General features: G+C 41.6%; 1 protein-coding gene and 2 long non-coding RNA genes across 3 annotated transcripts in view; 1 reads left to right on the forward strand and 2 right to left on the reverse strand.

Moving 5' to 3' along the window:
- Nucleotides 1–708: 708 nt before the first annotated feature.
- The window catches only part of LOC149857235 (uncharacterized), a 30808-nt gene continuing 7389 nt past the window's right edge, over nucleotides 709–24127 (forward strand). Inside the window, exon 1 of the long non-coding RNA XR_016444283.1 lies at nucleotides 709–845. This is a non-coding gene — a long non-coding RNA (uncharacterized LOC149857235). The remainder of the gene's footprint in view (nucleotides 846–24127) is intronic.
- On the reverse strand, nucleotides 867–5446 carry LOC149857236 (uncharacterized). Its single transcript, XR_016444282.1, has 2 exons — nucleotides 5394–5446; nucleotides 867–1300 (listed from the first exon to the last, which is right to left on the reverse strand). It is a non-coding gene; the product is annotated as an uncharacterized LOC149857236 (long non-coding RNA).
- On the reverse strand, nucleotides 11815–23491 carry SNX20 (sorting nexin 20). The gene is made up of 4 exons (XM_090063385.1): nucleotides 23368–23491; nucleotides 20540–20712; nucleotides 16555–16706; nucleotides 11815–13329 (listed from the first exon to the last, which is right to left on the reverse strand). The coding sequence occupies exons 2-4, from the start codon at nucleotides 20703–20705 to the stop codon at nucleotides 12661–12663; spliced, it is 987 nt and encodes a 328-aa protein (XP_089919511.1). The 5' UTR covers nucleotides 20706–20712; nucleotides 23368–23491; the 3' UTR covers nucleotides 11815–12660.

Raw genomic sequence — 24127 nt, forward strand, 5'->3', positions numbered from 1 at the left:
AAGTCCCTGGCATCATTTTCATTCTTTTTTGCTGCTGCTAGAGTGCTTTGTCTCCTCGCCCTGACTCCCATGCCCTTCTGAAAGCTGGCAGCCTCCTCTGAAATCTCTCTTTGAAAAAAAATCTTGATGCAATGGGTGGCTGCTTTCAATCTTTGTCTATGTTTGGACTACAGTGAGGGGAGAAGGCAGCATCAAAATCTAGGCCATTCCAACAACAAAATGAAAATCACCAGGAAAGTTCATAGAAATATATGCCCACTTGCACCTGGGTTTGACACAATTTGACACTTGCTAATAGCAGTTCCAAGAGCATCTATGATGCATTGTTGCATAAAACAGGGCAGAGAGAAAAGATGGGTAATGAATCTAATAGTAATCTTGCCCAATTACATGGTTCATTCTTATTTAATATAAGTAACAACACGATAAAGCTAAACTCAAATTACATATATTTGTGAAATTAAGCAAATGGAGTTTAAGGCTATTCTAAAGTAGGCCAGGCCAAAACTAGTTCAGAGCTCTGTTTCACATTTGTGAGTACTGACTACCAAAATTGAACCAATAAACTTTTCCCTAGCTCTGGTCATAATGCATTGTGGGTTCATTTATTTTTACTCCCCTCCCCTCATTATTTGATAGTTCTTTTAAGAGTTGCAAGTTTTACTTGGTTCCTTTTGATCAGAAGGAAAAGGTACTGTAGGAATGGAGACACTGCAGTGACTCTCTCTTTGAACTCACCAGGTCTAAAAGCCTGCAAGAATATTTTCTCTTTCAGCTTTCTAGACTGCTCATATAGCTGCCTGATAAAGGGATACGTTAAATTGTCCTTAAGGGCAACTAGAAAGGTAAGAGCTAGAGTCTAAAACTCACAACGGAATTGATTTTTTATTTTATTTTAAGTACATTAAAAATTTAAATGTTAGACTTTTAGAGGAGAAAGTCTTTATTTCAAACATTTTAAACCTTTGGTCATTTAAAAAAGTTTTTATTTTCTCTTCATTTCATCTGGCAGAAGGTGAAGGCTCTGTGTCCCTTCAAATGCTGCAGCTCCATCTAGCGGTACAATAGGTAGTTGTTCACGCAGAGACAAGTCTTTTTGAAATTGTCATCATTAAGAAAAGAGTCAGGATTTCAAAGTCTATTTCAATTAAAGTCTGAATTGCTTTCAAGTTGCTTTGGAGTCTTGGCTGGAATAAACGTACCTTTTGGGGAGCACAGCTGGGTTAGGGTGATTTTAAGTTAGTGATACTAGTATACGAAAAACAGTTCACCTTGTTTTCCTTTGGGTTTTTTTCATTGCCTAAATAAAGGCAGAAGGTTTTTAGGCATTTGCTGTTTCTAAAGAAAACAGAATGTTTACAAATTCTACATATGTACAACCACCTGTGTGCAAAATTGGCACTTGTAATACTATCCCTTGTGAGGATCTTCAAGCACGTGGCAAATATTAATTAAACTTTGCATTATTCTATCTACCTATACTTTATATATCCACCCTCTATAGATACATAGGGCATTTTTAGGTGCATAAGTGGATTTAGGTGTTTAAGTGTGATCCCATTCCATACTGCTAGAGTCCCTGGAAGGAAAACTGTTAATACAAAAGGTGGGTGAGCCTTCGTCTTCCATTGCTGCTTTTTTATGACTCAGTCTTAAAGATAAGGTGACAGTGGGCATGTCTACACAAGACATTAGAAGCACAGTAGATGAATTCTATTGCACAGTATGCATCACAACAAAAACCATGCTAATACCCTGCGTTGGTGCTACTGTGCAGTAGCACCGATTACGGCACATTAAGTTAGTACTTTATTACAGGTACTAAACTTAATGTGCCATAATTACAGAGCATTAATGCATGTGTACATATGCCCAGTATGTTACAAAAGGAGATGCATTCATGGATTTTCAGGACCTGAACAAGGGGGAATAGAATTGTACTTAGGCACTTCAGTCTACTTTGATGCCCAGAAGGTAGAGTAAGATTTGGGCCATAATGTATACAGATTTTGTGTGTGTTTTATATATGTAGTAGACCTGTTTCAGCTCTCACTTATACTATAATGTAATTGATGTCAATAGAATTAGTCCTTGTGGAGTGTCCAGTTTTGGGCTCTGTAATTCAAAAAGGATGTGGAGGAGCTTGAGAGAGTGCAGAGGACAGTCACATGCATGATCAGGGGTCAGGAAAACTTACCTTACGATGAGAGGCTGAGAGCTATGGAGACTCTTCAGCCTGGAAAAGTGCAGGCTCAGGGGCGATCTGATGGCCACCTATAAGTTTATCTGGGGTGCTCACCAGGATCTGGGGGAATGTTTGTTCACCCGAGCGCCCCAGGGGTCAAATGGTCACAAACTCCTTCAGGACTGTTTGAGGTTGGACATAAGGAAGAACTTCTTTACTGTCCAAGCCCCCAAAGTCTGGAATAGCCTGCCGCCAGAGGTGGTTCAAGCAATTACTTTGAAAACCTCAAGAGAAATGTGAATGTGTATCTTGCTGGGATCCTATGACCCCACCTGACTTCCTGCCCCTGGGGCAGAGGGCTGGACTTGATGGTCTTCTAAGGTCCCTTCCAGCCCTAATGTCTATGAAATCTTATATGAGATCAAAATTAGTACCCTGCATTTGCATGTGCATGCGTGTGTGTGTGTGTATGTGTGTGCATGTGTGTGTACAGTTTATGCATACCCGCAAAGTGGGATGAATTTTTTGTGTCAAGTGATCTTAATGAAAACAGGTTTGGATGAATTCTCATCTCATCCAAACAGGAGCTGACAGTTAGTGTTTTACGGAATTGCAACAGTATTTAATTTTTCAACACTTCTTGTCCTTGCCTTTGATCTAATTAAAAATAAACATTCTTGACTTGATTTGCTCAGCTGCTGCTGGGCCACAAAGTCTCTCTGAATTCCAACTTATGCCCTGAAATGGACTCCTATGCTGCCTGTGTAAATCTGCTGAATGCAATGAAAGCATTTAGCCTTGTTAAAATGTAGGGAAGCAGATATTATTCTCCAGTGATGAAGCAGATAACAAGAGTTAATAATAAGTATGCAATAGAGAAGATCACAGGATTCCCTGTAAACAAGATGCTGCATTGCACAGGGAGCATCTTGCCTGCATGTTTCATAAGTAACTAGGCATCCTCATGGGCTTCCTTATTTATTTTAGGAAGTTGTGTAAACAGTCTTATCTACTTAATGCTCCAAATGGAATAATAATTTTTATGGAAATGGGCCAAAGTGCAATAGACTGTAATGCAATTCTCCATGGATTCTTGGAGATGGTCTGGCCAGATTGTATTTAAATTTTCCTTATGTGTGCGCACATGCATGCATGCAATCTGTGATTTGCCAGACATGCAAGACAGATGTTAGCCGGACTGTTTTATATGTACTTGCTTGTGCTTGCACTTGGATGGACTTTTTTACAGAGATGCTGAAGAAAAGAGAAAAAGATCCAGTAACAATAATAAAAAGAGTAACATTATAAAGAAGGGTCAGAGTCATCACACAGCAGGCACCTGGTTAGTACAAGAGAGGAAGCCTGGAACATGAGTGTCCTAAGGGTAGTTGCTTGAAAAATACAGTCTTTTAAATTTTTTTAAATGCCCTTTTTCTTCTGCATAATCGTGTCAAAGATTAGTATTTTTTAAAAATTACCAGCTCTAGTTTTAAATTAATCTCTGACACCAGGCTTCTGTTCATGCCTTTTTAAAAAAGAGAGTGGGCTGATAATGCCATACTGTTTACACAAATTTATTCATCATTCAAACTTATGTTGGGTTTACCATGAGCAGTTGGCTCTAACTATTTGGTACAACCAGAATGTGGGTTGGGGTTAGTCACACAGAGTTATATCTTACTCTACAAATAATTCAAGATTTTTAAACACACAAAAAATGTTTTGTGTTTTGCTGGTTGCTGAGACCAATCCTATTTGGTGTTGCTGATACAAGGTAGTATGGATTTGTGGTCCTTAGGAATGGGAGTACAAAGACCTGGATGTGATTCTGGCCATTTGCCCAAGTCACTTCATCTCCCTTTGCCTTGGTTTCCCCATCTGTAAAATGAAGACCATGTCACTGACTCCATTTGTAAAGTGTTTTGAGATCCACTGATAACAACTACTTTTACTTTTACTTTTTTTTTTACTTTTTGTTTGGTGAACAAGTTAAGGGGCTGTGACTTGGATTACTGCACAGTCCGGTGGGTGGAGAATTGGCTGGAGGGTCGAACCCAGAGAGTTGTGGTGGATGGGTCGGTTTCAACCTGGAAGAGTGTGGGCAGTGGGGTCCCGCAGGGCTCGGTGCTTGGACCGATACTCTTTAATGTCTTCATCAGCGACTTGGACGAGGGGGTGAAATGTACTCTGTCCAAGTTTGCAGATGACACTAAGCTATGGGGCGAAGTGGACACGCCGGAGGGCAGGGAACAGCTGCAAGCAGACCTGGACAGGTTAGACAAGTGGGCAGAAAACAACAGAATGCAGTTCAACAAGGAGAAATGCAAAGTGCTGCATCTAGGGAGGAAAAATGTCCAGCACACCTACAGCCTAGGAAATGACCTGCTGGGTGGCACGGAAGTGGAAAGGGATCTTGGAGTCCTAGTGGACTCCAAGATGAACATGAGTCGGCAGTGTGACGAAACCATCAGAAAAGCCAATGGCACTTTATCGTGCATCAGCAGATGCATGACAAATAGGTCCAAGGAGGTGATACTTCCCCTCTATCGGGCGCTGGTCAGACCGCAGCTGGAGTACTGCGTGCAATTCTGGGCGCCGCACTTCAAGAAGGATGCGGATAACCTGGAGAGGGTCCAGAGAAGGGCCACTCGTATGGTTAAGGGCCTGCAGGCCAAGCCCTACGAGGAGAGATTAGAGAAACTGGACCTTTTCAGCCTCCGCAAGAGAAGGTTGAGAGGCGACCTGGTGGCTGCCTATAAGTTCGTCAGGGGGGCACAGAAGGGAATTGGTGAGTATTTATTCACCAAGGCGCCGCAGGGGGTTACAAGAAATAATGGCCACAAGCTAGAGGAGAGCAGATTTAGATTGGATATTAGGAGGAACTTCTTCACAGTTCGAGTGGCCAAGGTCTGGAACAGGCTCCCAAGGGAGGTGGTGCTCTCCCCTACCCTGGGGGTATTCAAGAGAAGGTTGGATGTGTATCTAGCTGGGGTAATGTAGGCCCAGCACTCTTTCCTGCTTATGCAGGGGGTCGGACTCGATGATCTATTGAGGTCCCTTCCGACCCTAGCATCTATGAATCTATGAATCTATGAATCTATATCTATGTATTATACAGTATATTTGCCTGTGCTTACCCATCCAACCATTTTAAATTTGTGGAGGCCAGGATGTAGAGAGAAGATTATATTCATCCAGTGTTACCTACCAGACCACTGGCACGCCAAAGCTGGAATTTGGGTTTCCAAGTCTATCCAGTGCTCTGTCTGTTGGATAAATGCTGAAAATAATGGGTGATGAATGGCAGCAGTAAGAACAGGGCATCAATGGGCAACTATTTCCTTCCAGTCCTCCATTTGTTTTATCAAGGAGGAGTTTTTGCAAAGACTGTAATATTATTTTTGGTTGCGTGGTGGTTTAATTGAAATGCATTTTAACTGGGTTTTTTAATGATGTTCTTTGTTTGTTAGTAATGAGAGGGTTGTTAAGAAGCCCCTGGGGCTTTGACACTCTCATGGAAACTACATTTGAAAGAGATGAAGTAGAGGAGGTAGTCAGGGAAGTTTAGAAAATGTTAAACGTTTGCTTTTGTGAACCTTTCCTAAGGCCTCCCTCATATTCAAATTAGGCTGCTATCCTGTAGACTAGCTGAGTATTGGAGGCATAACAGGGCAATTATATACCCTGGACAATAGCGCTGCACAGGGAAGCACCAGCTGGTGTGTTGCAGGTGGCAACAGTGCCTCCAGCCACCAGCTACCAAGGCTCTTATTTTGCATTCTGTTCCAAAGGAAGCGTCCAGGACTGCTGCCCCGATCACCCCCTACCTCTTCCCCCTCCCACTTACGTTTTTGCTGAGTAGAGTGCTTACAATTCGTTTTTCCAATTCCTATCTAATAAAGAGAGGTAGTTAGCCATGTGAATTTGAAGTCTGGCAAAAGGCAGGACAGAGCAGCATCTTAGAGATTAATTTATTCAGAGCCACCTTTTCTGCCTTCTGTCTGTCTGTACAAAATACTTCTGTATGTGGTGGGTGTTTTTTTTTCTAACAGTGAAAAATGATGTCATAGGATGAAAGGGCTTTGGAAACCCTGTCCTTTGTGCCTCTCGTTCCTTATTAAATCCATCCTTCTCAGTGTCAGTTGAGGTATTCCATTCCCAGTTAGAGAAGTCCAGTTTCCACAGTACTGTGAAAATGAACACAAATATTGCAAAAACTACTGAAACAAATCTGTTGTTAAATCTGTTGTTAAATGAGCAAAATAAAAAAGCAGAATTCTTTTAATGTCTTTCATCTATCTCCAGTTAATTTTGAAATGAGAAATGGCATCATATTTTTACAGGTCAGATTCAGCAGCATGGCATAACTGCAGTCCAATGCCAGAAGCAAACTATTTGGAACTCTTATGGAGAAACAGTAACATTTATGTCTAAAATAAGATTGTGTTACTAATAATCTATTAATTATATAGGCAACAGTGGGCACATCTACACAAGACACTACATTGCCATAGCACATTGCTATAGCAATGCAGTGTTGCCGGGCATAAACTGTGATGCCAGTGCTACTGCGCAGTAGCTCATTGCTATTGTGCAGTAGCTACTAAAAATAGCCATGCTGCATTGGGACTGTGCTGACACTGACACTGATTATTGTGTAGTCATTTAGTAACTGCTTAATTTAGTACTACACTTGGTACTACACTATGCAGTCTTCTGCATGTGTAGATGTGCCCAGTAAGTATCAAGTTTGACAACTTTTTTGCCTGAGAATGTATTCATTTCCATTTAAAGGAAAAAAACCTAGAAGTAAAATATGTGCTTATAGATTTCGCTGATCTTCCTCTTGGACTCTTGGCAGATGTTATGCTTACCATGCGATTCGTCTATTAATCACATCAAATTTAATTGTAACATGGCCACATATTCATGGTGCCACAAAAAAGGAAACCAACCACACACACAAAATAGTACACAAAATGTGTAATATTTTTATGGTTGGTTTCCATCATGTCTTAAGCAAACATGTGGTAAGGTTAGGACTGCACCAGAGTCTCCAGCTGATCTGATCATTTGATCATTCAACTGGCTGACCAGGCTGGAGCTCTGGTGTGGCTCTGCTCCAGCTGACAATCAGCTGATTGTCAGGCACCCAGCTTTCAACTTGATCATGATCCTGAGCTGCTTCTGCATTGGCAAGTAGGGCATGATTTGAATCTGATCTCTGTTCCTAAAATCACATGTACTGCCATGCATGTGGAACATGGAAGGAGGCATGATTATTGGGCTTATGGGACAGATCCTATTGCATCTTTAAATGTGCCTTAATGCACATTTCTAGACTGAAGTCTAAACTATTTCATTTTGCATATTTCACAGGCTTTTCTGTTGCATTCATCGCCATCCTATCTTTCAAACATTAATGAATCTATCTAATTAAATAACTTGTAAGTTGAGGAAATGTTGTTCATTACTGGGGGGATGCTGAGGAATAGAGTTCAAGTGACTTGTGGAACTTTCCAATGCAGTCAGGAACATAGCTGCCATTCTCTTTATTCCCTATCAATATCATATGCCCAATACTATCCCTCTACTTTCAAATGTTTACTTTTTTAATATCAACCTTGAACATATTAATAAGCAATGCCTTTTGTCCTCAGAGTTTTTTAGCCTCAGCATGTTGAAATAGGGGATATATTTTTTTGAATTGGTTGGGATTTTTTTTTTTTTTTAGTAATGGCAATGAAATCACAAATTGATGTACAGCTTTTTAGGGTCTCTTAACTGACCCTGGGCTATATGTGTGATTGGTTTTGCCAATGCATGTGAGAAAGCTCTTGAGTGAAAGTGTCAAAGAAGCAGAAAATAAAACCCAGCTCTTTAAATGAGGCAGTTGATATGTTCTCCCTGAATAGCTCTTGAGATGAATGACTTCCGCACCAAGGAATGATAAAAAGTTCTGGTCAATCAGTTAGCACAGATACACCATTAAAAAGACTTTCCTTTAAAGCCATTCAGAATGGGAGAATTACACAATGAACAGATTGCTTTTTTCCAATCTGTGTCCTAAATTCAGTTAGTAATTAGTACGCAGTTTTTCTGTAAAGCATGGAAACTAATAGGTCTCTTTTTTGAGATATTTGGTGATGGGGGCAATTTCAATAACCCCTTAAGCCTGAGGCAAAGGCTAGTCAACACAAGGAAAGCTTGTAGCTATGCTTGGATATTATACTGGCCAAGTGTTCCTAGCAAGGACCCAGTTGATCCCAACAAAACCAGCTTTTTTGTGAGCACTGCCATGCCAGCCCCATTCAGTAAAATAAGCTAAAGTACAAAAATAACAACATATACTTATGTAGTAGCTGCCTAGCTGTTGGTCACAAATCACCCCCACTCACAACCCTGACTAAAATAGCAATACCAATGAAAGCCTGTAGTGCAGGATCAGCCATGTCTTTTCAAAGTAAGACATCACAAATGGGATTTAATCCTTTCCTTCTCCAGGCCAAGATTTTACGTGACCCTGCTGCAGTGCTCTGGATAGCAGGTAGGGAAGCACTGTGGGGTGGGGAGAAGCTGCAGCTGGGTCAGATTGCAGAGCCCAGTGCCCAGGGCCCATGCCCAGTGAGGCAGCAAGAGTGCAGAGCCGGGGTCAGCCCAGCTTCATTGCACTGGGCTCCCCGCAGCTCACATGCAGCTCCTGGGACTCGCATGCCACCAGGGGAAACCAAGCATGATGGAGATGGTGACCTCTGCTGCTCCTTGCTGCCACATGCAGCTCCTTGAACTCCACTGGAAGTAGCAGGGCGCCCCATGCAATGGAGCTAGATTGGCTTCACTCCCTGCTCCCCTGGGAGCTGCATGTGGTGGCAGGGAGTGGGGCCAGGCCATTGGCTCCATTGTGTATGGCTCTCACCTCATGGCTCTGGCCAGGTCCTCATGGCTCTGGCCAGGATGCATGAGATGTGAGGAGGCCCATGCAGTGGAGGCAGGGAGGCAGGGTGGCCTGGCCCCACTCCTTGCCACTATGTACAGCTCCCAAAAGTGACTAGAGTTATGCACCACTGGAGAGCTTTGCCTGTGCAGCCAATGAGTGCCTTGTGGGCCTGCTGTTTAATGCTGCTGCCACTGGCAGGGGCTGTGCACCATAGGTGCAGAAGGGTGGGGAGACTATCTCCTCCCCCCCACACCCTGCCCACTACTGCCCACACCCCCTCACTGTCCCCCCCCACACACACCCACTGCTTCACAAACCCGACACCCATGCTCACACACCCACCTTCCACATCCACACACCCATCCATCCACACACTCCCAACCACACCCTACACCCCCCATACGCAATGTACAAGAGTAAGACTTTATTTTGAGCTATTATGCAATCACTTCTATATACACTACACAAACGCATGTAAATCAGGACTAAAATATTTTTTTAAATAAAATTTTAAAATATTATGGTAGATGTTTGATTTTTTTAGCATATGATTTGTTTTACTTCCGGTTCCAAGATGGCAACCCTCCCCCCACCTCCCAAAAGGGAGTACTTCTGAGGGCAGGGGCATGGACTTCTGGTGGCAAAGGTCAGAGGTTAGGGGTGGGACTTCTGGTCCCAAAATGGCAACCAGAGGGTGGGGCACTTGTCAAGGGCTGGGGCTACCCTTGCAGTCCTTGACAAGTCACCAAAACTCATTAAGTGGCCCTCCAGCTGAAATAATTTCCCAGCCCTGGTCTAGGGGCTACTTGAAGTCAAATTCTTCTGTAAGCTCCTTTGTCACTGCATGGGAAGTTAGGAGGGTCTACCACTCTAAGCAGTAGCATCACTAGGAGTGGATAAGCAGCCCTGGGTACCAGTGGAGGCATGAGAATGGTGGCTGCTGCTGCCAGTTCACCACCTTTGCTTCAGCTGCTGCTGCCAACCAGAAACTGCTTGTTAGGACTGTTTCCATGCTTATTCCACAAACTGTTCAGGAGGTGAGTGGGATCATGGATTCCTTTTCTTCCTGTCCATTTTGAGATCAGAAGTAGGAAAGTTTTGGAGACTTTTGTCTTCCATAAACTATGAGGACTAACTGTTTTGTCCTACTGAAACCCTGCACTTTGTGTGCTTAAGTACAGGCAGGTGCAGTCAGGCAAGAGGGTTGTGACGGCTCCTGTCAAGTTGTCCTCCAGAATTCTTAGTCTGAAGTATTTTGCTTGAGGATGTTTAGCCCCTACTCCCCTGCAATGGCTTTTATTTCTGCTATTACTAAGCATTAAGGTTTTGGTGTGTGTTTGCTTTTTTCTGTACTTCCTTGTTAATAATTTATTTTTATTGACTAAAATATAGTTGGTGTTTGAACACAGTTTTATTTTGTTTGTATATTTTTATCACATAAAGTATTTCTCAGGCATTCATCCCTGGGCCATCGGGGCACCAATAATGCTTTCCATATTCAAAGCATTTTTAAACCAGCTGAGCCTTTCAGCTGGTGCAGTTGAGGAACAATGCTGTCTCTTGCGTTCTTTCTGTGGGGTTGTAGAGGGCCACAGAGAGATTCTTGAAGGGCCTGAATGTTTCAGAAGGGCTGAATACCCATAGATACCACTGACTTCAGTTTGAGGTATGGGGGCTTGTTTGTTTTTAAATATTGCACTATAACTACTAGGATTACAATTCATTATTGCCCAATTTCCTATTTGTGTTAAATGAAGATCAGCTAGATCACTGTCACTAGCTAGACATACTATGACAGCTCACAGCATTGATAGACATACTATAACAGCTCATAACATGTACTTATGGAAGCTACAGAAAAATGACCTTACAGCTAAAGAGTAAAAACAAAGGCAGAATACATTTCCTCCTGATCCAAAAGCAAGCTGAAACATTATGATTATGTTCAGAAGAGGGAGGAAGTCCACACAAACATTAACCAGTTTATTACAATATTAAAAATGATTTCCATAATTATGCAAATAGCACTTCTGAGAGAACCATCAAAATGGATGAGTAAAGATAATGCCTTCCAAGCGTAGGCAAGTACAGATTGTCCCAACTGTCATGAAGTTTCACAGAAATGTCAGGACTAGAGCAAGCTCCATATCTGTACCTGTACGTGAGGTTCCTGAAATGATCAGCAGTGAAACTTCACTGCCAGCTTGTGACATTTCTCTCATACGAATAGACTTTAAAACTAATGTACTGTACACATTACACCAAACTCTGGAAGTCTGGGTAGGAACTCATGCTCTATATAGATTGCCTGCTGACCATGTGTCTCACAGCTTGACTATGAGTATTAAAGCTACCATTTTATTAGCCAGATGTTCCATCACCTTACATGTGGGATGTATTTTTCACTTAAGTCAAAGCTGCATTTAAAAACTGCTCAAAAAAGGGAATGTGATGCAAGCTATGAAATCCTATCAGCTACAAAAGGACATTAAATACAAACCCTAAAGCCAGTGAAAAGATGACCACTGGCATAGTCATATTCCTACTGAAATTAAATGTAAAACAACTGCTAACCTCAGTGGCAGCAGGCTAAGACCACCTGATATTACATATCTGGAAATGGCTGACTGCTCGTTGACAATACTTCAGTCACAGGTGCAGGAAATATGAACGTGATTTCTGGAAGAACATGTTTTGAATGTTTCTTTTTATTTCTTCTAGAAACATTTTCCTATGGTTAGCACACACTCTTGCAAAGGAATTTTAGCAAAAAAAGAATAAAGTCTGTGATTCCACACATATTTAGGGACTCCTCTATGTTAGCAGCTCTATTCTGAGGGATTAGAGAGATGACAGTGAAATTGGCTATGCACAAATCGCTGTAAAAATGAACAAGCTAAAACAATTCACACATTTATTTCCATTTTAGGAAACTTTGGTGTTTCTTGGTACTATATACTGAGCAAGCCATAACATGGGTACCTATTTAAATGTGCAAATAGCACAAGGCATTTCCAGGCTTCTGTTTATTCTTAAAGACCCCGCTTAAAATCAAGTGCCTCTTGAGGTTCCTTCTAGAACCCCGTGTGTTTAGGCCGTGCCTGCTTGTTAGTACCTAGAACCTTGCAAAAGCAATTAAATAATCAAGCTGCTGATTGTACATTCTGGCTGCTATTTAAACCATTTAATCCTGGGTTTGTGCTGTCTACTACATAGAGTGGTGAAGCAAGTTGATGTTCAGGTGTTGACTGAGATGGGCTTGCAAGATTAGCAGAACCCCATGCATATCAGCCACTTTCTGGTTGCCAACCAAGTCTACCATATGTACTTTGGACTGTAGCTAATACAATATGCAAGAAACGTGACTGTGTGTCTTTTACATTTTATATATTGGAAATGCCATAGTCCTAACTTTTGCTGTAAGTTTTTTTTATAAGCTCCAGGCTCAACTGCTTTAGGAACACACTTTGGAGTCCATTGTCTTCTTTGACTCTACGTAGTCAATAAAATAGAAGCATAATTGTTTTCTTGTACTTACTCAGTGTACATATTCTCGAACTGCAAGTTCTTTTAGGGTAAATACTTTTGCCTGGTGTCTTTTTGCCTTGATTTCTTCTAGTTTCTTTTGCAAGGATACAAAGTCCTTCCCAAGCTCATATGCCAAAGTGATCATTGTCTCTAGCAATGCGGTATAATACTTATGGCTGGTGCGCAGCTGTAGGCGTAATAAAGCCTTTTCTCCATATTCATAGGCACTTCGTGGGTTCTCCAGGTCTTTGTGACACACAACAATAGCACAGAGTGTAGAGACTATTAAAAGAGGGTTGTGTTTTGTCAATTTTTCTTGCAAAGCAATTGCTTGCACAAGTATTTCCAAAGCTTTAGCGTACTGTCCTCCTCTCAGACACCCATAACCTTCCTCCAGCTCTGGTCTCACGAAGAAGTCTATAAATTTTTTGGATCTCCGGACATATTTCATGGAATACATAATTCTCAGGTAGTCCTTGAAGGCTAATTTTCGCTCATTGATTATTTCCTCTGTGAAGTTACCAGTCAGAGTTTTTTTAGGAAAGGTCACATCTTCCATTTCTTCACTAAAATCCTCCAAAAGATTTTTGTGCAGTTTTTCAAAATCTGAATAACGACGCTCAATGACAGATTTGTTGACATCAAAACTACCTGTCTGGATAACAATGACTTTGTACATCTAAAGCGAGGATAGAATAAAAAATAAAAAGCAGTAAAATTTGAAGCCTTGTTACATCAAGTTATTGTCACACAGCAGCTTCACATTATTTTAAACGTAACTTTGGCTTTTTTTGGATTGGAATTTTGCCCTGGTTTTAGTTACAGAGGTGTTTTGCACTGCTGGAGCTATAAATATGGACAAGGAAGGCCATAATTTGTATCAGTGGAATGTGTGTTGGCTTGAAAGATCTTTGGTAGTGCAAACTGCATCAGTTCAGATCTAAAATGTAGCAGTCTAGATCGTACGTACATTTTGGGCTTGCACTGGCAATATGACATCTGAGACTGGCAATCAATTCCCACCATTAGAGCAGGTTCCTCCAAAAGATAAGATTTATGAGATGGGTGTTGACAAGTCATTTGTTCCCATCCACTAATGTTTTAGACTTTTGAGAGATGTTTTTGCATGAACGTAAGTGTTTTACTTTAATAGGTGATTCAGCACAATGCTGATTGGAGACTTTAATTTGGTAAACTCAATTTGCTCATAACAGTTAAATATATGAAGTAATATGGGGCATTAATGTAACTACTTCTTTCGTAACAAATACAGTTGCTACAATCAATCATCCACAAACTGCATGGATTTCCCAGACCTCATACTGAATATAACATTTATTTCTTGTAATAGTTAGAAATGTTATTTGTAGCTCACATTTCAAGGGATTTCTGAGCATTATTAAGGCTCTGAATAGGAGAGTCCTGGTGGGAACATCTGACATATGCAAAATGACAAGGAGCACTCCAGAGACATTTTTCTCTAACTTATTGTCCTAATATACAAGCCCTGCACCTTTCCAAAAAATTGGTAAAAGAGAATACAACATTTGGATAACAACCTGTTTGCTATCCTAAACCTTTCTCTAAGAACTGGTGGAAGAACATTAGTAACAATTTACCAGTACTCAAAGGTAAATTCATCTCTATTTTGCACTAAATTTATAGTAAAGACAGCTTAATAAACATGACTAAGTAAAAAAGTCCATTAAAGTTGAAGAAGTCTCCTTTGGTTGTGTAAGTCAGTGTAATTCTGTGCCAGTCAGGTGAGCTTTGTCTATTTACACCAACTGAGAGCGCGGTCAATTCACTTCAGTGTGCTTTAGATTAAGTCAGGACACTGTTCATATACAAGCTCATCCTGTTCCCTTTGATTTAAACTGGATTAGGTTTGAGTTTATGGTTTGCTCAAGTCATTTGTTCCCTTTTGCTGGGCACTGGATGTTGCAAAACATCAGTAGAATAAGAACCTGTCTCATTCTGTTGTTGTTCAGTTTTAAGCCTGATAAATCATCATTAAAGCAAGCTTTTCTGAAGCTTCCCAAACCTGAGCTGCCATTGTTCTGATCTCTTTTCATTCATTAACGCTGACATTTTCCTACACTTTGCCCTGCTGATAACAGAGTACACACTATTTACGTATATCCAAAACAATATTGAAAGAGAGCAAGAGAACTGTACAGAACATAAACTGATGATGATTTAAGAAATCTGACTATCAAGGGTAGCTTAGTGAATAATTCACAACTACTAGATGAACTTATGTTCTTCTCTTTGTGGAATGACCATGCAGAAATGGAGATTTCATATAATAAAATCACTCAAATTTGTTCAACATTTTTTTGGTAAAGTAAAACATGTTTTTCATGTAGTTAGTTGCTCGAGTTCTACCATCCTAAGCAAAGCAAATAGTAACTTATTCCTCAGTTTTATTGAAGCTAATGGGGTTACTCAGAGTCTGATAATATTCAGCCTGTGTAAGAGTAGCAGAACCTATACAGATTTAATAAGATCACATGAGCTAAGACATGAAAAACTTTCATTGTATCAAACAGCTGATTACCATTCTAGTAGTATTCTATTACTACTACTGTTCTAAGACTGAAGTTACATATTACACATAGACAGTATTAAATTTGTGTGATGTTACATGGCGTTAAAGTTAGAATGTGCTGTAAGCAGTTGCATGTTTAGAGCTAATACTGTTTCTTGCCTGCACAGCTCTGACTTGCCATTGGAGGGCGTATAAGCAGGGGTGTAGCTATGAGCCAGGACACCTGGACTCTATCCTTGTTTTGGGTAGGGGTAGAAGCTAGGAGAAGTGCATCCTAGGATGCTGGAGGACCACAAATTTCTTTAGGCTGTGGAACAGACTAAAGTTACTACCCTAACATGAGCCAGGTAGCATGGCCCAGAGCTAGTCCTTGCATGAGGTGACATAACTTTGAGGTGCTCAGAGGGCACTTAGTAGGAGTTAATGAGCTTAACATGTGAACATTTGCATTCAAGTGCCCTTAGCATGTTCTAAGTATAACATGTAACTTATCCCTACAGTAGTCCTACTGAACTCAGTAACATGAGTAATATGAGTATTAATAATGTAATTCCAAGCAATTTGATAGTGCTTTCCATCTCTAAAAGTGCTTTATAAAGAAGGTAAGTAAGTGTCATTATTCTAATCTTACAAGTAAGGAAATTGAAACACAGGTTATCACTTGGCCAAGATAATCCAGACTGCGAGGCTAGCATCATGACTGGAAATAGAACTCTGGTTTTCCAGATTATCAAAATTTGACTTGGTTCACTTAATATTTACAGTCATTCAGAATATGAGAAGTGTAGGGTTAGAAGGGACCTTGGAAAGTCTACTAGTTCCCGTCTTCCCTCTTCATGTTTTTTATAACAAATAGGGCAAACTTTGGAGTTCCGTGCATGCAAAAGGATCTATGCCAATACTGATCTATTTGAAAATACAAAGTTTTAAGCTCTGTCTGCATCAAAGAAGTTTTCACTTGTGCCACTTTGGCTCTCCACTGTGGACAGGCTGTGTTGGCACAAGACAGGGTTTACATGAGTATAACCTAGTTCCTTATATTAGCAGAACCTCACTGAAGTATTTGCTTTAATTTTCTTAATACACAAGGAGGAACTTGGCATGTTGGAAAAAAATGTATAATTTTTTTAACTGCTGCAGACTTGATTGTCAAAGGCATTTTAGGGCAAGAATCTGGCAGCTGTGCTCACACTGAGTAGTGTCTTAGTTTGTGAGTAGGTTGCTGCTTGGTGTAAGCAAGGACTGTAAAACCTGGCCATGAGCAAGGCCTTCATGAAAAGACCCATGCTGTGCAGACCCCTCCAGAGTGAATACAAATTAATGATCATGCTACATATTCATTTGGTAGCTTACCACATATTTAGAGAAGTGCTGTTCTACAATTCTGGCTGATGGAATTTCAAAAAGGAGTCTGACTTGTCTATAGCGGCGTTTCTCGTTTCCCCAGTATTCTTGAAGCTCCTTAGTTGTCATTGAAGAGTGAGGGCTCAGGGCCTCACTGGTATCTGAAACAATATGCTTAATATTTCATACTACAGCCAGTGTATTTGGGGAAAAAAAAAACCTCTTGTACATTCTCCAGGGAAGTAAGAGGATTTTCTGATTCCATAATTGCATTAGTAATATGTATATCACTACTGTAGGACTACTAAAATACATCAGTTGATTGCTAATAAGAACAACTTCTGCACACTTGAGACTACCATACCATTTTGAAAATGGAAAGGAAATATTTTGCCTGCCAAAAGTAACCTTACCTACATGATGGCAACAACTCTGCCTCACAAAAAACACAACCGGCAAAACAATATACATAGGTATAATTTAGCTGGGTTGCAACTTCAGGTACAATCTTGAGAGAGAGATGATATATGTAACTTGCACTCAGTCAGGAGAAGCCACAGGAAACATGACTCATTCACACTTCTCCCTAGTAAAGCACAAACATGGGAAGCTGAGGTAGTCTCTCAGTAGCCTATATCAGCAGCTCTTCAAATTCCTGCAGTCAAGTAGATGGTTTGTCTGGCGAGTAGGTGGCTGGACCTGCAATCACACCCTTCCTACCCACTCCAAGGGGGAAGGGCCATGTAACTATTAAAGGCAAGAAAGAAAAGTTCTTACTGCTCCTGCTCATTTGTGTGGAGCTATAATTTTGCCTATGGGGTATAACTGAAGCCAGAATGTCATTAGTTTTACATTACAAATGGAAGATTACTTTGAAGGGAAACTTGGCTCAGCAATGACAGACACATCTCAGCTTTTGGAGATCATTTTAGAATCTGAGCACTTCTGTTGAGATGGGCTATGAGGTAGCAAAGTGGGCAATGCATGAGTAGGACATCATTACAACTGCTGTTTCTCATAGACCAGGGGTGTCAAATTTATCCAGCCACAGGGCTGAATGAGTGGCACAGAACCAATTTACAGGCCAGATTAGATCCCCAGACTGGGCTGAGATGCCAAATCTGTCACGTGTCCTGGAATGGTTGGAGTGGCCAGAGTGGACACTGTGCTCTGGCCACTTCAGGGCAATGCTGTGTAGAGGTGGATGTTGTTTTCTTGGACTTTAGCAAGGCCTTCGATACAGTACCTCATCCTATTCTCATAATTAAATTAAAAGGCTGTGACATAGATTTCATAGACATTAGGGCTGGAAGGGACCTTGGGAGATCATCGAGTCCAGCCCCCTGCCCAAAGGGCAGGAAGTCAGCTGGGGTCATAGGATCCCAGCAAGATAAGCATCCAATTTACTCATGAAGGTGTTAAATGTAGGTGCTGGAACCACCTCCGCTGGCAGACTGTTCCAGACCTTGGGGGCTCGGACAGTAAAGAAATTCTTCCTTATGTCCAGCCTGAAATGGTCTTGCAGGAGTTTGTGACCGTTCGACCTCGTCATCCCTTGGGGCGCTCTGGTGAACAGACGTTCCCCCAGATCCTGGTGGTCACCCCTGATAAACTCATAGGTGGCCATCAGATCACCCCTGAGCCTGTGCTTTTCCAGGCTAAAGAGTCCCGTGGCTCTCAGCCTGTCATCGTAAGATCTGTTTTCTTGACCTCTGATCATGCACGTGGCTCTCCTCTGGACTCTCTCAAGCTTCTCCACATCCTTTTTGAATTGTGGAGCCCAAAACTGGACGCAGTACTCCAGCTGCGGCCTCACCAAGGCCGAGTACAAGGGGAGAATGACGTCCCGGGATTTGCTCGAGAAGGATCTATGGATGCACGCCAGCATTTTGGTCGCTTTACTAGCCGCAGCATCGCATTGCAGGCTCATGTTCATCTTGTGGTCAATGATGACCCCCAAGTCTCTTTCTTCTGTAGTGCTATCCAACGTAGCGCTGCCGAGCCTATAAGGATGATGCAGGTTTTTCCTCCCAAGGTGGAGAACCTTGCATTTATCGGTGTTAAACACCATGAAGTTCTCATCTGCCCATTTGCTGAGCTTGTCCAGGTCAGCCTGGATCACCCGCCTATCTTCTGGCGTGGATGCTTTGCCCCAAAGTTTGGTGTCATCGGCGAACTTGGCCAGTCCACTCCTGACTCCAATGTCCACATCGTTAATGAAGATGTTTACATGGTCTGGTGGGTGGGAAATTGACTTAGCGGTAGCACCCAGAGAGTGGTAGTAGACAAGTCGGTATCGACCTGGAAGGATGTGGGTAGTGGGGTCCTGCAGGGTTTGGTCCTTGGACCCGTACTCTTCAATATCTTCATCAGTGACTTCAAGGTGGGTGTGAAGTGTACTCTGTCCAAGTTTGTGGATGATACTAAATTGTGGGGTGAAGTGCACACTCCGGATGGTAGGGAACAATTGCAGGCAGACCTGGACAGGTTAGAAAAGTAGGCAGTACACAATAACATGTAGTACAACAAGGACAAGTGCAGAGTGCTGCACCTAGGGCACAAAAATATCCATCACACCTATTAGCTGGGAAGTGACCCTCTCAGCAGCACAGAAGCTGAAAGGGATCTTGGAGTCATAGTGGACTCCAGGATGAACATGAGTTGTCAGCATGATAAAATTACCAGCAAAGCTAACCACACCTTATCATGCATCAGTAGATACATGACAAATAGATCCAAGGAGGTGATCCTTCCCCTTATGTGATCAAGCTGCAGTTGGAGTACTGCATCCAGTTTTGGGCACCGTACTTCAAGAAGAATTTTGATAGGCTCAAGAGGGTCCAGAGGACAGCCACTCATATGGTCAGGGCTTACAGGAGAAGCCCTATGAAGAGAGACTGAGGGACCTGGATATCTTCAGCCTCCACAACAGAAGACTGAGAGGTGATCTTGTGGCCACCTACAAACTCATTAGGGGGATGCAGCAAGGGATCAGAGATACTCTGTTCACCAGGGTGCCTCTTGAGGTAAGAAGAAACAATGGTCACAAACTGACATAGAGCAGATTTAGGCTAGATATCAGGAAAAACTACATCATGGTAAGGGTGGCCAGAATTTGAAACGGGCTTCCAAGGGACGTGGTGCTCTCCCCTACCTTGGGGGTCTTTAAGAGAAGCCTGGATAGGCATCTGGCTGGAGTCACCTGGCCCCAGCACTCTTTATTGCCGAGGCAGGGGGTTGGAGTTGATGATCTGTTGAGGTCCCTTCCGACCCTAGCATCTGTGAATCTATGGATTCCTTACTTTACTCACCTTGCTATTTTGATTCAAATCTCATTTTATAGGAGCTAGAAGGATAGCCTAGTTTTTTCTTAAATGTATAGTTTTTAATACTGTACACAACAGCTTTGCAGAAAAACAAGACCAAATTTGAATCTACTATACTACTACTACTAATAATAATAGTGACTGCTTTGGAGATCTTAGCCACAGTTAGTGAACACAAACTTACTTGCTCTTTGTATCACCAACCTCTGGTCCTCTGACTTTGAGAGCCTATCACTGGAATCGAATGGGTCTTTCCATTATCATTTACATTCAGCCCTCAGTCTCTTTGCTGAGACTGACAACAGATAGTAGTCAAACATAGATCTTGTGCTGTATGTGAGATCTTACCTGAGACTAGCACTTTATTTTATATGGATCACTTAAACTAATTTTGATTACTTCTGCATAACTTAGGCCCGAAATAAGTTTTAGGATCAGGATTTTGAAATGAAAACTGTGTGAGAGTGAGAAACGCAGAAAGAAAAAAACTGATATACCACTGTGTTACTGCAGTCATATGTCATTATAACACAAACTTCAGTAGAATTAAAGCAATGTAAAACTGTCATAATGCAGGAATGAATCAGGCACACAGTTCTTAAATAAAATGATCAATAACATTGACTGGGGGCATGGAAAGTTAGTTGAATGTAAGGATGAAATCTAACCTGGAAGGCCAACAGTTTCTGGATTTTCATTGTCTGGTGGAACTGAATTTGCAATTTCAATTTCATTTTCTTCTTCATCTGACTGAGTGATTTCAGAAAATGTAGTAATATCTGTTGAAGTTTCTAACTGAGGTTCTTCTGTTGTGTAGCACTGGTCTCGGTCCATTGCAAAGCTGTCGGAGACAGAATGCAAAAATGTACTTATTATCAAACAAGTTAAGAACTTTAGGAGGTTTATTCAAGGTAATAATTTATTTCATGAAGGTGGGGCTTGCTGTAACTGACTGAGATCCATGAAAAGAATGCCACTGACCTCTTTGAACTCACAAGAACCATAGAGTTCCTATTGCTTTAAATCTAGGTAATTATAACCAAAATTAAAGGGCTATGTGTTCTAGAAATATCAGCAATAACTAGCTGCAAAGGGCTGCTCCTGCTATGACTGAAAGTATTGGGAGCTATTTTGGCAGAGCAGGGCAGGGAGGCTTTGTGCCACTGCTGGGAGCCCCATGCTGGCTGCACAGCCATGGCAAGGTGCCCCCTTCCCACCCAGCAGCAGTGTGGGGCCCAACTCTGTGGCACTGCCGCTGCTGGATGGACAGGGGGCACCTCACTGTGGCAGCGCAGCTGGTGTGGGGTTCCTGGCAGCAGCACCGAATATCCCTGCTTGCTAGTGTGGGGTCCTACCTGCTAGGTGGTGGAGGCCCTGGGGGAAGGGCAGTAGGGCAGGGAGTCCCAAGCCTGCATCAGGCAGCCTGCATCCACCCCTCCCCATCCCCTCAAGAGCTCGACTCCAGATATGCTGCCCATGGGGTGCGGAGTGGCAGCTGGGCTCCAGACTCTACTCTGGCCCCAGCAACTGCCAGGGCTTGGTGCTGCAGTGGGGGGACAGGGGTCTGTGGGCCCTGGTCCTGGTCCCATAGCCCTTGCAGCCGGAGGCACCCTCAGCTGTGGCGTGTGGCCTATATAACACTGAGAGCTGCAAATGCAGCCCACTACAGCAACTAGATTGAGAACCTCTGCTCTAGTGTGTAGGGTAAAAGGCTCGCAAACTTAAAGTAGTGTTATAAATTTTCCATTTTATCTGATGGACATATCATCTCTAGCAATGCCTAGGTAGGAGGAGAACTGAGGCTTCTATTTATTATGCAGAAGCATATTCTACTCATTCCCTTTGCTTGTCTGTTGCAACCTTGTGGTTGCAAGGTGGCTTGTGCCAGATTTGTGAATTCTGTGCCACTAGACTCGTCTTTACTGCATGTTTGTATGGGGAGGTCCTAAAGCTTAAGGCTCCTATACATGTGCATGGAGCCTGCTCTGAAAATCCAGTGCTGGAGCACAGAAACTGACACGCTCCAGGACCCTTCTGTGTCGCGTGTATCAGCGTCCCCAGCGTCTGCGCTGAAAAAACGGCAGCGGGGCACTTTGAGATAAAACATGTTCAATGACCTTTGGTTCAGAGCACCCCACCACCATTTTTTCAGCATGGGGACACTAATACACATGATGCATGACACTTTTAATTAGCATGGCTCACTAATTAAAGTGCCCAGTGACAGGTCCAACATCACATGTAAAAATGCCCACAGAGCCTATCGAGAACTATAGTAATTTCAGTGACAGCTATTTGTACTATCATATTGTTACACTAATAGTGAAAAAATTGTAAGAGCCTCTGGCAACTTCACTGTTGATTTCTGTTTAATTAGTTAGGCAATAGAAACTTTTTGCTCACAACTGGCTGAAGAAAGGGAGGAAAATAAGTAATGTAGGAAAAGTTTATTTTAAAAAAGTACTCTTAATCCTGTCGCAGAATAAAATGAAGAGGGCCTTTTGGAGGAATAAAGAGCTAAGGTATATATGGGAAGTTTGTGTTGATGCAGACTGCTTGGTTCTTACTTCTGTAATATTTATACAAAGTGCTCTTCCTGGGCAGTTGCCGAGAAAGCCTGTTTGCAATACTGGACACAAACATGGGGAAATTCCAACACAGAACTGCTTGCAGTCTGTTCTGTCAATCAGAGTCTGTATGGTTGTAAAAAGGAAAAGCACTTATTTCCCCTGAGGCAGAGGGAGGTAAAGGGGAGCATGTATTCCTTTTCCCTATAGAAAGAACAAGGGGAGTTGTCTTCTCCCTGACAAGGGCAAGCAGCGTTCCCCAAACATCACTTTTCTACCTTAACAGGAGTCTGATCCAAAGCTTGTTTAAACCAAGAAAAAATCTTTGCAATTATTTCAGTAGTTTTTTGGATCCGGTTATTTTGCCCCAGAGAAAACTGTTCCCTGTAGAGGGTTAGCATTTGCAAAGTTTTACTTTTTTTTTAATGGGGATATAAAAACAGGAATCTCAAAACATCAGATTAAATTATGCGATGTAGTTTGAACGTCTGCAACATAAAAGGCCCAAAAGGTTCAATTCAAATTCACTTTTAAAAATGCAAATTGATGTGGCACAGTCATTTTTGTTTAACATATAGAAAATATAGTGCTTAAGATATAGAAACTCTGAAAAGAAAACAGGGCTTGTAATGAACATCCTGAAATACTGAGAAACAGTTGGAATAAAAGTTGCTGCTGTGCTGATAAACAGAAATGAAGTTTGGGCAAATGTGTGTCGAAAAGTAACAGCATTACATATGAAAGACTTGTCTATGATTTTTATCATATTAACAATGCAAATTATTTTAGCTAAAGGTTAGACTATTTACAGTAACATCGAAAGACACAGTAAAATGAAACCAGGTTACACAAAGACAATTGGTTACTCTGATTAAATGTTTCAGTGAATGTTTACTATTATTATATAATAAAATATACAGGAGACTCACCTGTAAATTTCTGAAGGGGTTGCAATGGTGAGGAGGTTGTAGTCTATATTATTTCATGGGAGGTTTTGATTTTCAAAACGCAGAAAAACTTGTCTCTCTCCAACAGGAATGTTTTATATTATACAAAAGAGGAAGAAGGAAGTCGTACTGAAATCTAACTTCCTTATTCAGTTGACTCAGCGTTCAGTGGGTAGTTAGTTCTCTGAAATCGAAAGGGATTGTACCTGCCTTAAGTAGTTCTTTGAACTGGTTGTAGAACAGGATAAGGTCTATTTTCACTGTTGTCAGTAGCAAAACTACATCAGGCTCAAGCAACAACTGGATCAGGTCTCCAATTAAGAGATATAGTTATTACAGAGACAAACACAAAACTTTATGTGCAAGAGAGCCTTATAATAAATGATATTTTATAATACATGAAATTATATATGTACTGATGGCTAAAGGAAAATAATTGGCTTAAAAACAAAGTATACAGTAGAGCTGGTCAAAAACTGAAAATCTGTGTGAAAAATTTTAAACTTTCAAAATGAGGCACAAATACAGTACCCTTAAAATATAGACTTATTACATGGATACAGTTCTGAGTAACTATCTACCTCCATATACACATTCTATCTGTAATAAAAGACAATGCTGACTTGGCCTTAAATTAACTCAGAGTCAGACTAAACATAAAACTTGTGCGCTGGGATAGCTATGTGTAACCCTTCTACAGCAACAGGGCCAAGTTCAATTCTGCGGTATTAAATATATTTTA

Source organism: Crocodylus siamensis, chromosome 9 (genome assembly GCF_052110815.1).
Source record: "Crocodylus siamensis isolate JL-2025a chromosome 9, ASM5211081v1, whole genome shotgun sequence".
Classification (NCBI taxonomy): domain Eukaryota; kingdom Metazoa; phylum Chordata; order Crocodylia; family Crocodylidae; genus Crocodylus; species Crocodylus siamensis.